General features: G+C 35.3%; 1 protein-coding gene across 1 annotated transcript; it reads left to right on the top strand.

The window, feature by feature from the left end:
* The first annotated feature begins 2,155 nt into the window (after nt 1-2,155).
* LOC120303787 (protein ADP-ribosylarginine hydrolase-like protein 1) lies at nt 2,156-9,951 on the top strand. Its single transcript, XM_039333582.1, has 2 exons — nt 2,156-2,681; nt 9,647-9,951. The coding sequence occupies exons 1-2, from the start codon at nt 2,468-2,470 to the stop codon at nt 9,934-9,936; spliced, it is 504 nt and encodes a 167-aa protein (XP_039189516.1). The 5' UTR covers nt 2,156-2,467; the 3' UTR covers nt 9,937-9,951.
* The last annotated feature ends 3,242 nt before the right edge of the window (nt 9,952-13,193 follow it).

Below are 13,193 nucleotides of genomic sequence, written 5' to 3'. Positions count from 1 at the left end.
CACCACTAGATGCCAGTAACTCAGTTGTTATTTTTCGTTTTGTTGCTCTCAGATAAATATAGCAATACTAAAGGCTACTGTACTACTTTGTTGCATCCTCAAATACAACAGTATCTGTCACTGAACTTCTTCAAATGAACTTTTTTTTTAAAAAAAAGAAAGCTTTACAAAGATTTGGCTTTGAAACTCATTAAATGTGATATTAAACATGCTTAAAATTAGTTTTAATGTTTTCTAATAGTCATCTTTACAGTTTATTCTTTTAATTCAAGAGCTAAGGAAACAATCACCTATTCCAGACGTTACCATTTTTTTTATTAGAGTTAATTTATTTTCTCTTACATTCTTATAACAATATCAAACTATTCATATTGGGAGTTTTAAGAAATGTAAACTTGTAAACTTTCCTACAATGAGCAATATTCTAAAATGTAACAGTAGCTAAAGTGAAGATAAATATTTCCACCTATCATTGAAACATTGAGAGGTTTCTATACTTATAGGAAATGAAAAACCAAGATTGAGCAAAGGTGGTTATTGATGGTCCTCACACACAGCTTGCAAAGCTGATTGAATTCAACTGCTGATCTTGTTGCAGCATAAATATTATGAGGTTTGTTGGAACTGTGTTTTATTTGAAACAAAGTTGTGCATTCCCTTATTACTAGTGGAATATGTTCATTTACACTTTATACGATTTTATACTCTTCAATCAGTACACGTGTTTAAATCAAAGTCAATTCAAATTGGAAGATGGTATCTTCAAGATCGTTAGTATCAAATATAATATGTTGTCTTATCTGTTCTTCACAAAAATCCCATGAAACATCAAAATTTCAGTTTGATACAGGTTGAAAGAGAAAAACTAGACCAATATAAGACAAGCCATTTGGAATTTGTCCACTCTTTAGGGCAAATCCAGCATGGTTCTTCTCTAGTGCCACAGGATCTATCCAGTAATTGCATAATAGCTTTGTAACATCATAGTGCAGGGATTGTAACAATGGAAATGCCAGTACAGGATGATGGGGCTGACCATAATAAGCATCAGTGCAATTTTTCTTTTGAAAACTAAATTCCAAGTCTTAAGGAGATGCTTCACAATCTACGAGAGGTTGTTAAAGCAATCATATCTTTTTCAAGGCTGTCATGGCTGTTTCCAGACATATGGCTATCCAGCTACTCACTTCTTTAGGCACAGCTTATTGTAAAAAGTACCTTTTTGGAAGGCACTGCCCAACCCTTTTAAATTCTCTGCCAAAGAGTTATGACTTGGAATAAAAATTAGCACTATTTTGCAACAGTTAAAATGTTTTATCTTTTTTCCAGCTTTATTACTGAAAGAAATTGAAACATTTTACTGAAAAAATAGTAAACTTGTATTTGGAAGCTGCATCTTCCCAGGCATTGTTAATAATAAAATAGTTTTCTTTCTAAAATAAAGTTTGCATTATTATAATAGGAAATCATTCAAGAATGCTAAACCTCATGCTGCTACACGCTAATTTTTATTATTTTGTAACTTGCTTTGTAAATATCTTCACACGTCTGCAAAGCTGTGTCAGTTTACATTTTACATTTAAACCTATCAATTTTAAATTAATAATTACAACTTCTATCTTTTCATTGTGAGGTAATATAAAACTTACTTAGTTATTTTTATCATTCACACAAACATCCTGTCAAGTTTTACAAGGAAGAAAGACAAGAAGATGGGAATAAAAAACATCAGTGAAATCTCTTCTGAGAAGTGCAGAATAATTCATCTATGTATATGCACAACAAACTGATTCTAATGCACAATTGCTGGGCAGGAAAATCAGTTCCAATTGTTTATATCATAATATAAATTTGCAATAAGACAGCATTTGATATACAGACAAATCTATGGCTGCTTCAGTTAAATGTAGGGGTTAGACGAGATTTGGTTCAGTAGTTTTTTAATTACTTTCTCAATAATGTTTAGATCTTCTGAATATAATGTCCGTAAAATCAACGTGTTTCTGTGTTCTTTAAGGAAACACAATAAGGCAGTGATTCCAAAACTGCAGAAATGTACCAATTGAACAGCTTTAAAAATAAGTCTCTTAATTCAACATGTGTTTCTCAAGGGATAGAGTTACATAAACTGGAGAGACCAAATATTTCTTGGCTTGTTTTGTCCTGGGGCTTCTGAGTTTTGCAACTATACTTACTTGTGCTCTGCACACTTTCTAAGCTTGCAGCTTAAAAATAAATGGGAAAATATTTGGACTTAACAGTTTTATCTTAACCATTGGCTATCAGAGAAGCAATGGCATATGCATGCCAGGAAAGGCCAGGCTTCCCTTATACGGACAGTTCTTTGCAATGACACTATGGCTCCAATATAAAGTGTTGCTTAATCTAAGCTAGAAGGCAAAGGAACAAAGAAACATCAAGTGCCTGTTTGAGACCAAAGAGAACTGAAAAAGCACGTCATTTAACAATGGAGAAATTTAAGGCTGCTTTGTTACTAGCAGGGGTAGGGGATGCTTTGGGCTATCGAAATTTTATTCAGGAAAACAATGCTTTAGGTGCAAAGATCCAAGAGGAATTGAAAGAAATTGGAGGACTCGGGAACCTGGTCTTGTCCTCTGACAAATGGCCAGTAAGTGACAATACTCTGATGCACATGGCAACAGCTGAAGCTCTCATCACAGGTAAGAGGAAAAAACATTGTTATCTAGACGCAGATGGGAGGTTAGAAAGAGAACTGGAGAAGAGCTGTAATAATCATGTTTACTAGTTGAGCAGTGAGCTAATACTACCTTTAGTGAATGATGTTTAATAGGCCATGCATTTGCCCTAAATTTAAATAAGGTGAAAAAGAATGTAAATAAAGAAGGAAGTCTATGACTCAAATGCCACCTCAACCATGAACTCATAAAGTCACCTTTGGAGAGGCACTATGTGTATCTGTTTATTTGTGATATTTGAAATATCATACTTGTTTGTCTAAAAAGATTATATGAATAATACTAGGAATAAATTATTCCTAGTAAAAAATTAAACAATTATTTAAAACTCAAAATTAGCTTTATTTAATTTGTGCATCAAGCTGAATTCCAGTTAGCAAGGTTGCACATTAGCTCATTTTGGTTGTATAAATTTGGTTAAAAGAATACATTAAGATTGCATGATACACTGAGTGAATTTCCACAAATATGGAAAGAAAACTAATCTCAAATGCCAGTCCTGCAGCTCTTTGGTGTAGTAAAAATCAGTCTCCTGCATCAATAATAAATGATATAACATTCATGCAATTGTATTTTGTACCCAGTTTATGATGCACATTCAGGGGGACAGATATAGAGGGACAGATATAGATATCTTTGTTAAAGACAAAAGCATTTCCTAACTTGTATTGCTTTCTTATTTTTTATGTGTATTGTACAATCAGATGTGTCAAAGTCAATGAAATTCATTTAAATTCCTTTCTTATCTGACTGCTGTTCTAAAATTAGCTGCCACTGATCTGTTGATGAGAATCTTGAGTATTTCTTATCTAGCTACTAGTTAGCCAATGAAGTGAGATAGAGCTAACACCCTAAAGATAATGGCAAGATGTCAACCTATGAAAGCAAAGAATGACTAGCATACTTCTGAATATAGTCAATGATTAAATACGAGTCACATGTCTCTTGCTTCTTGACCTCTGAGCATAAAGGTTATCTGCAAGCCTTATCAGTCGGCTCTGCAACCATTTTTAGATACAGTAGTTCCAAATTAGCAAGGTCATATTTCTCTCAATATATAACATGACACCACTTGTCAGGATACACCTTAACCTTGATTTCTTCAATTGTATTTACAGGCAACAGCTATTCAGTGTCTTTGTCCGTTTTTATTCTAAATAGGAAATATGCTGTTTTTCTATTATAGAAAGCATTACTTGATAACCTTTAAAATAAAATTATATAGATAACAGGGAATACAGATGTTGATAGTTTATTGTTATCTACCAGTTGACAGGAAAAAAGCATTTGACAAAGAATAAATTAGAAACTAACCATGCTATCTGGAAACTAACCATGCTACCTTTCTAGAAAGATGGAAAATAGACACACATCCATTTTCTGCTTTTGTATTTGGGTAGTTCAATTGCTTTGCCATACTTAAAAATATTTATTAGAAATGTAAAATGTTCATTAGAAATGTTACAAGCACAGTGGATGTTGCAGATGTAGTAGTAAAATATCCATTTTGACATTTACTATTCTCTCTTTTTCTATATTACAATATCTAACAAAGACTCATGGTGATGTGCAATTATTTTCTCAAACATAATTAAGAATGATCAATACAAAAACCGAAGCCATGAAACTATTTAAATTCTATAACAAACAAATTAATTCAAATTAAGCAAGATACAATTAATATATAAATAAATGGGCAGCCAATAAACAGATGTCCATCCTCAAATGGCTTTCTGGATAATTCTGTTTCCAGCCCTTAATAAAATACAGGAAGAAAGGTACCTTTGGCCATTTTAATTTTATTAGAATCCCAATTTAATTAGTACAGAAGCAGCTAATGACACTTTTACAGCAGCTTTGTTTATTATACCAATATAATTCCAATTTTATAAAAGGGTCTCTAATCTAGGCCACTAAATGAATACATGGCTACCACTGGTCAAATACAATAGTTCTCAGCCAGAAAAAAAAGAGCTACATTGATTTGTTCCTCCATGGGTGAGTACCAGTAGTGCTGCCATTCATCATGAACTAAACCGCTGCTGAGAGGTATTTTGCAAAACAGTGTTGAAGCACTATTCTTGAGGGCAGAGGCCAGCATAGGGTATGCCAGTAGAAAAACATGCTGGCAGCATTTCCACTCCTGATTCTGTCTCAACAAAAAGATGAAATATGGTCCTATGTCAGAACCCAGGGGTCGAGACAAACAGGTGAAAAGCCTCTTGCTGTCAGCTTTCCAATCTAACACATTGTTTGGAGAACTGGCACCAGAGACACCATCATTGCCACTTGTCTCCTCCCGGTTTACCTACCGTCCACGGGAAGAGAAGCAAAGGTGAGAGAAACGTGAATGTCCTTTTTGTGACAGTTTTCCATGTACCAAGATCAGTCTCCCCTTCCCACTTTTGCATTATCACATGGAAGTGATGTCTGCAGCACTTAAACTCCAAGTGAGGGTAAGCAACTCTTCAATTGCCACTCACATGCAGTAAGCCTGGCCCTCCAGATTTCTGAATGCATGTCAAAAATGGCAGCTCTCCAACCCTCCTGGTCAGATGGTATGCCAGGGCTGGGTGAGCACAGCAAACAGCAGCACCCTGAAGGTGGCAAATCTTTAGCCTGGAGAGCTACTCTTGGGTTGCCATCCAGACAAGTCCTGGCAACCCTAGGATCTGCTGCCACTTCATATGTTACATATGAATTATATTGGTTCTCTGATGATGGGTCAGGGATGTGTTGAAAGTACATTGATAATTGATGTCCTCCAAATACTATTGCTGCATCTTCTACAGTTGGCAAGGTATGCAGAAAAACTCTCTATTTGATTTGCACAGCTGCTCAACTTACAAAAGTGGCTTTGAGTGGCTTATAAATGGTTAGAAGCACAATAAACAAAACCAGAAACCAAACCACAATGAAGATCCAAAACAAAATATATGAGGCCAACAATAGCTATACCATTTTTTTCAGTTCTGGATGATCTTATTTCATGCTCTGGCCCAATGCCGAGGGGACAAACTAAGTTTATGGAAGATCAGCAGAGCTGGAGCTATCAAAAACATGGGTAAAATTCTATTCTACAGGGTAAGCACTGTAACAAAGACGACACACATTCCAGGTCCTGCCAGGAGGTACTGTTTCATAGAGGGGACCTGAAGCGTGCCACTCTCTTGGATCTCCTGAGATGAGCTAACTAAAGATAGCTGATCATATGAATATGTTGTTGGAAAGTGGACTTGTTTTGAATTTTTGTAAGACAAATGAAAATAAGCAATTTTTAAAAATTGGATGCTAGAAGGAACTTGTTGTTGTTGTTGTTAATTGCGAAGTCATGTCCGACCCATCACGACCCCATGGACAACGTTCCTCCAGGTCTTCCTGTCCTCCACCATCTTCTGGAGTCCATTTAAGTTCACACCTACTGTTTCAGTGACTCCATCCAACCATCTCATTCTCTGTCGTCCCCTTCTTCTATTGCCCTAAATCTTTCCCAGCATTAGGCCTTTCTCCAGTGAGTCCTTCCTTCTCATTAGGTGGCCAAAGTATTTGAGTTTCAACTTCAGGATCTGGCCTTCTAAAGAGCAGTTGGGGTTGATCTCTTCAAGGACTGACGGGTTTGAACGACTTGCAGTCCAAGGGACTCGCAGGAGTCTTCTCTAGCACCATAGTTCAAAGGCCTCAATTCTTTTGCGCTCAGTCTTTCTTATGGTCCAACTTTCACAGCCATACATTGCACCTGGGAAAATCATGGCCTGTACTATACGTACTTTTGTTGGCAGGGTGATGTCTCTGCTTTTTAGAAGGAACTACACTTTTTAATTAAAGGAGAAGAACACATAAAACTAATTCATAGCTACAGCTATATTGAAGGACCATTTTGAAATATGGTGTCAGAAGTTAATATCAATAATGTCAACAGTGATGTTTGTTTCTATGGGTAGACTATTTCCAAAAAATGTTATGGAATAAATGGTAGAAGAGGAACAAGTTTTATTTGACATAGCAGAGACAGAATTGACACTAAAAGTGGATGTACAAATGACAGGCTATAAGAATAACATGGGAAAAGATGTCTCATTGGATACAAAAGAAATTGGTTGATGCTTTAAAAATCAAGGAGTAATTACAAATAATAAAAGAGATTGATCTTGATAATTGTTTTACATTAGATTATAAAAGAGGTTTCTTAAAGCTTGGGTTAATCTTATGAGAAGAGGCAAAAGTTCTACAACATTACAGTACTTGAATGAATTAAAGATTAAGTCAGTGATGGCGAACCTTTTAGAGACTGAATGCCCAAACTGCAACCCAAAACCCACTTATACATCGTCGAGTGCCAGGTGGGTGTGGCCCATTGAATGGGTGTGGCCAATTGGGGGTGTGGCCCATTGATTGGGCGTGGATGCGGTGGTAACAGCAGACTGGGTGGGGCTAAAAAGTTCAATCAATCAATTCCAACTTTGCAAGATCTTTTTTTTTCCCCGCAAGAAGTTGAAATTGACTGATTGATTGAAACTTTTTTTTTTTTTGCACACGGCGGCGAGGCCTAAAGTGAAAAGGTTTTATAAAACCCAGCTGAAGGCCTAGGACTGGGGCGATGGCGCGCATGCCCACAGAGAGGGCTCTGAGTGTTGCCTCTGGTACCCGTGCCATAGGTTTGCCACCACTGGATTAAGTTATAAGAAGTAAAAGAAGGAATATAAAGTTGATTTATTTGATCAAAATTAAAATACTGTAATTATGTTGTTTCTGACAATCCTTAATGAACTTTTGCTAGGACTGAAATGATGCTTTATGGGTTTGTTTATAGATAAGAAGTGGGATATTGAACGAAGACATCATAGTTTGTAAATTAAGAGGAGATGAAGTTACTAAAGTTGTTTATATTTGTTGTGATGAAGGTTAGAAGTCCTTCCTTCCTTCCTTTTCTATTTTTCTTTCTTTTAGTTTATATCAGTTATTACTACTGCAATTAAAATATTTAATGAAATTATTTTTAAAAATATGAAGTCACTTAAAGTTATAATACTTTTTATCTATACCTCTTTAGTACTGTCTTTGGGCAGGGAAAGTGTGAATGCTCAAGAAATAGTCTTGCTATCATGTTAGGTTGTTCATTTAAAATGCTAGCACAGTGTCTAGTTGTTGTTATTGTTTTAAAAAGCAAATTCCATTCTAGGAATTATTAGAAAAAGAATTGCTAGTAATGAATGTCCTTCCAGAAACCTACTGGTATACACAATATTCAATCCTATGATTTTACTAATACTGATGATTAAGTCTCAAAAAGCCTCAAGCATTGGAAAAGAGCAAACACAGATATGTAAAATAAATAGAAGGCTAAAGCAAATTCCCTACAAGAAAAATGAATAATAGTTGCAGGGTTCTTTAATTTAATTTTCAGAGCACTAACCTTTGAAATTAAATACAGAAAGATTCAGGAATAGCAAAAATATGAAAAGTGTATTTACATTCTGCAGACTTAACTTCTTACTATTTAGAAAGTTTTAAAGGAGAATTATGCATATTCATAAACAGCTGTGCTATCAGTGATTTCTGATGCTACATCTGAATCATAGCCAACAAACTTTGAATGACTGCTACGCTTCAATAGAAAGAGACATTGATCTTCTATTTGTGAATTTTCTAAATACATCTGTTTGGCCAAATCATGTTACAGAATGCAATGTCTTTTTGGTTCTTATAAAATTGTATTATGGAGATAAAACAATGTTCTTAACTCTGTGATAAAGCAAAAAGAACTCCTGGTTGTACAAAGAACTTTCCACCTTATTTTTTATTTCCAATATTCAACTCATATTCATGAGAATGAAGATAAATATATGTGTCCCAAGATAATATTGAAGGGTGCAATCTGAGTCAGCCACTGGGAACAAAGGTTTACTCTTCCAAGCTTTCAGGCTCGTCCTGGAACTCATTATCGGGGAACTTCTCTCTCTTCCAAATATATGCACTGGGCTGTTCTACGCTCAGTATATGGTTTCTGGTTATGTGTAGCTTTTAGTTGTAATTAGGGTGTGGCTGGCTGGTTATTAAGTTATTAGCTGTTTCCTTGTGCCACCACATCCTTGGTTCGTAAGTACTTCATAGGCTCATGGTTAATCAGCACTCCTATTGACTGACATCAGGCCAGTTTCTCCGGCTTTAATATTTCTCTGGCTATATTTGTCCCTGCTCAGCCAACAATAATTGTAGCTGCAAAATCAAAAGCATGTCCTTGTTCATTGCAATGTGAGGCTACCAATGAGTTTGGGTCTCCTCGACTGTTCTCGCAATCTGGTGATTAGCTTCCTCTCCATCTGCCACATAGTTGCAAGGGCAATCCATTCAGGGAATTCATTAAATTACATTACAAATTTCTCTCACCTCCAAACTATCATATTCATGTCTTCCATGTTACATAGAGGATTCTACTGCCATCTTTCTACCTTTCTAATCATTCACAAATAGACCATATGCGGCTCTTAAGAAGTGAACTTCATATGTCAACCCTGCTGGTTGGAACCACTAAGAACTGTAGTTCAATAATATCTATGGGCCTCACTTTATCTGTCATAGTAGATGTACTATATTCTACATTTTTCATGAATTTATACTTTGCTACTATTTAGTGCTTACCTGAAAGTTTGCAGCCCAAACTGTAACTCTCTATTATCCTACATTCATAAATTCACTCAGCAGAGATCAGAATAAGCCAGGGTGAATGTAATAAGACTAACTTGTTGATAACCATGCATAGTTGCCCTATTTATTATTGCCATTCATGTATGCCAAGACTGTTATGATGTAACATGTTAAATGACAGTGACAATGAAATAATTGCCCTGTTCAGGCATCATTCATGTTCTTCCTTCTCTTTTTAACATTTCCTGCTATATACACATTTATCTTATTTTTTGCCTGCATAGATTATTGGTGCTTAGAAGACCTGTATCGCGATGTTGTTAAACGTTATGTTGATGCAGTTGAAAAACTTCCTGAGAGAAGGTCAGATCCTGCTACTATTGAAGGATGCTCCCAATTGAAGCCAGATAATTATCTTCTTGCTTGGCATACACCCTTCAATGAGAAAGGTAGGCTGAATATTTTTTTCACTATTTTAACAAAAGCCATATTACATGCTTGTCATTTCAGGAAAAAAAGATGCAGACCATTGCTGGATCAAAGGGCACATTCTTTTGGCATCCCAAAGTTCTAGGACAAAACAAATGTACAATTATTGTGTTGAATCTATATTCATTATAAACTAACTTGAATTAAAAGAAACGCCTACCCATTTATTTAATACTTTTCTTTTGTCTGACCTATTAAAAACCACAATTGAGAAGGAGGTTTTGTAAATATTCTGGGAACTGTACTTGAAGGTCTCAAGGCATACATAAAGTTTGAAGTTTTGGATGTGGATTCCCTGCCCTGTTTCAAAGTAGCCTGAAGTATTACAGAAAGTGGCAAGGAATCTTAGACAAGATCATGTTAAGTGGGGACTAGACTAATATTTCTTAAGTATTAACTTAATAAGCTACAACTTTTTATACAATCATTTTGAATATATTAGGAGCTGTTGTAGCATGGAGGCTAGAATACAGTATTGCAGGCTCACTCTCCACAGCCAGGAGTTCAATCTTGACTGGCTCACGGTTGACTCAGCTTTCTATCCTTCTGAGGGCAGTAAAATGAAGACCCAGATTGTTGGGGGCAAAATAATGACATTTGTAAACCGCTTAGAGAATGTTGTAAAGCACTATGAAGCAGTATTTAGGTCTAAGTGCTATTGCTACTGCTATTGCTATTTGGCTGCACTTTAATGTATTCAGCTGCTGGTAGATTGCACAGAAGACATTGATATTTATATACAGAGACACACGCACCCCCATACACAATATTGAACTAACTTTAGGTAAATATAAACATGATTGCTTTTGTTTGGTGTGTGCATTTTAAAATACTAAATGCTTGGCACTTGGCTGCTATCTCAATTAACCAGTGAGAAATCATTGCAGATTACGGTTTTCCATGTATTATAACCCAGAAAACTACTAAAGTAAGCTCACCAAAATGGTGCCATCCAAAGATACATATATCACTGTAACTCCCATATTTCTGGAGGATATCAGATTAGGAATGGCTACACCACTGTCAAAGAATTTACTTCTTGTTGGACCACTCAAATTTAGAGCCTGTTTGGTTTGGTATACATAAAGAGCTAAATTATTTAGGTTTCTTTTGTGTTTTATAAAAATGTTTTATTGGTTGATCCTGTAAAAATATGTGTGCTATTTTTTCTCTTTTTACAATAACAAGGAGGAAACCTGTATGCTCTTCTCTGACAAGTGAGAAAGAATCATGGTCTGTTGTATCCCTGATCTATATGTGCCTGCATAGTCAGATGCCAAGAATTCCTTGGGCTCAGCAGAGTGTCCTTTTGTAAATTATCTCGGCTTACAAATAGCTTAATATCTATTTCTAGAGTCTTTGTTCTTGGCATGATGCTTTCTGATCCCAGATTTATGTCCTCGAATTTTGTATTTGTATTCATTTCACAGCAATCAATCGGTCATGTTTCATCTGGAACTGTGCATTTATTAGACATTTTGCCAGTTATATTTATTGAAATCAGATTACTGAGACAATCCAACTATGTACATATATATATATATATATATATATATATATATATATATATATATATATATATATATATAGAACAATGGACAGGAAAGGGTGGAAGTAGTAAAAAATCCATTGTGATGGAGCACCCCAGTGAAAGGGGTGAGAAGATGAAACAGCCCAAGGATTTGGATAGTGTGCCTGTTCGGAGTAAGATAGGGTATACTCCTAATTCACGGATACAGGAGGAGGAGAGGGAAGTGAGTAGCAGTATGTGCGCAGGTAAGGGAAGCAAGTGTAAATTGACTAGTAATATGGAGATTAGGACCGGAGCGTTGATTGGTCGGTCAGGACCTATGACGAGATCCAAGAGTCAGGTGCAAACGGCTTTGTCATCTATATATAAGTTCTCTCATTGACCTAAACGATCCCTGACGATGTTGGCAATAGCCAACGAAAGCTTGGAATTTTATTTAATTAAAACTTTTATAGTTTTTAACTTTCCTGGTGTTCACGCTTGTTTGCTGTTCAACATGAATATACCCAGGAATCATTCTTCTATTTTTAATATCAATATATATATATATATATATATATATATATATATATATATATATATATATATATATAAAACATTCCAGCAAATCCTTGAGTACAAGCTTCTTAGACCTTTTGAAATTCAATATCAGAACCTCAAAATGACCTCAGTAGTGAACAAAAAACTAAAGAAAATGGTGGACAATAGTTGGGTATGTATAAAACATGATGAAAGAACAAATTAAAAGTATAAATTGAAAGCTACTAGACAGCAGACATTAAAACAGTAGAAATAAAAGAGATGATCAGATCAATTGCAGAGTAAAATTAAAAGCTAATCATTACACTTAAAAAATTAAGTATTACCTGACATCAAAAAGTAATATAATTAATACTAGATATGCCTCTCTGAAAACAGTACTTTAAGCTTCATGTAACTATTGAGTAGCTAGTTACTGAATTTCAGCATGCAATTGCAATCTGGAAAGGCAATGTTCAAAGAAGACAGGTAGGAGAATATTGGAAATTATTTCTTTCAAGGCACTGTAGCACCGATATTTAAAGGACATTTAAGATTAATATAACATATTTGAAATAAATATGATTTCTTCTTGAATGTTGCTCAAGAAGCAAGTGCTTGCATTCTATATTAGTTTTTCAAACAATGTAATCTCATGTGTAGCACATTAATAGATATGAGGCTGTTAAGACACTGTGGCTAGTTATTCTATTCCAGAAATAACTGGAGAAACAGCCACATCTAAAACCTGGTCACAATTGGGCTTTCAGTGAAAATGCTAAAATGCTAAAATAAGGAATATTAACCATTTTAGAGCTTCCTTATACTGAATGGTCCCCAAAATAACTGACCACAATGTCTTGTCAGGAATTAATCTGTTTATTGTTCCTCATATAGCTACCTTTAATTGGACAGAATGTGATTTTATCTTACCCAGAAATGAATTCATTTCAAGGCATCGAGCATCAAATACTTTTGCCATCTGGGTGACTCACGCTTATAATAAGTAGGCAACCATAATTCGCTATTACAAGCAATCCTCACAATCCTCAATAAGGAGAACTGAATGCTACACTTTGAAAATAGTGGAAGAATGAGGCTGCCCACCAACAGTACATAAATATAATAGACATGACTAATCAAGTAGAAATGTCGGTTTGCTCTTGCTATGTCTGCCTCTGCTGTGAGTACTGATTCATGAGGTTGTATGAGCAAACAGTGATACATTTGCTGAATCTTTTCAGATTAAAGGGATTATTATCAGCATCAGTTTTCTAAGGGTTATATGGTTT

The sequence above is a fragment of the Crotalus tigris genome, unplaced genomic scaffold (assembly GCF_016545835.1).
Source record: "Crotalus tigris isolate CLP2741 ecotype Arizona unplaced genomic scaffold, ASM1654583v1 scf7180000024506.7606697, whole genome shotgun sequence".
Lineage (NCBI taxonomy): Eukaryota > Metazoa > Chordata > Lepidosauria > Squamata > Viperidae > Crotalus > Crotalus tigris.
This window is presented reverse-complemented; position numbering and strand designations above follow the sequence as displayed.

Coding starts and splice junctions, on each gene's coding strand:
- LOC120303787 (XM_039333582.1), top strand. CDS start 2,468: ATGGAGAAATTTAAGGCTGCTTTGTTACTAGCAGGGGTAGGGGATGCT. Junction 2,682..9,646: donor AGCTGAAGCTCTCATCACAG/GTAAGAGGAAAA, acceptor TTGCCTGCATAG/ATTATTGGTGCTTAGAAGAC.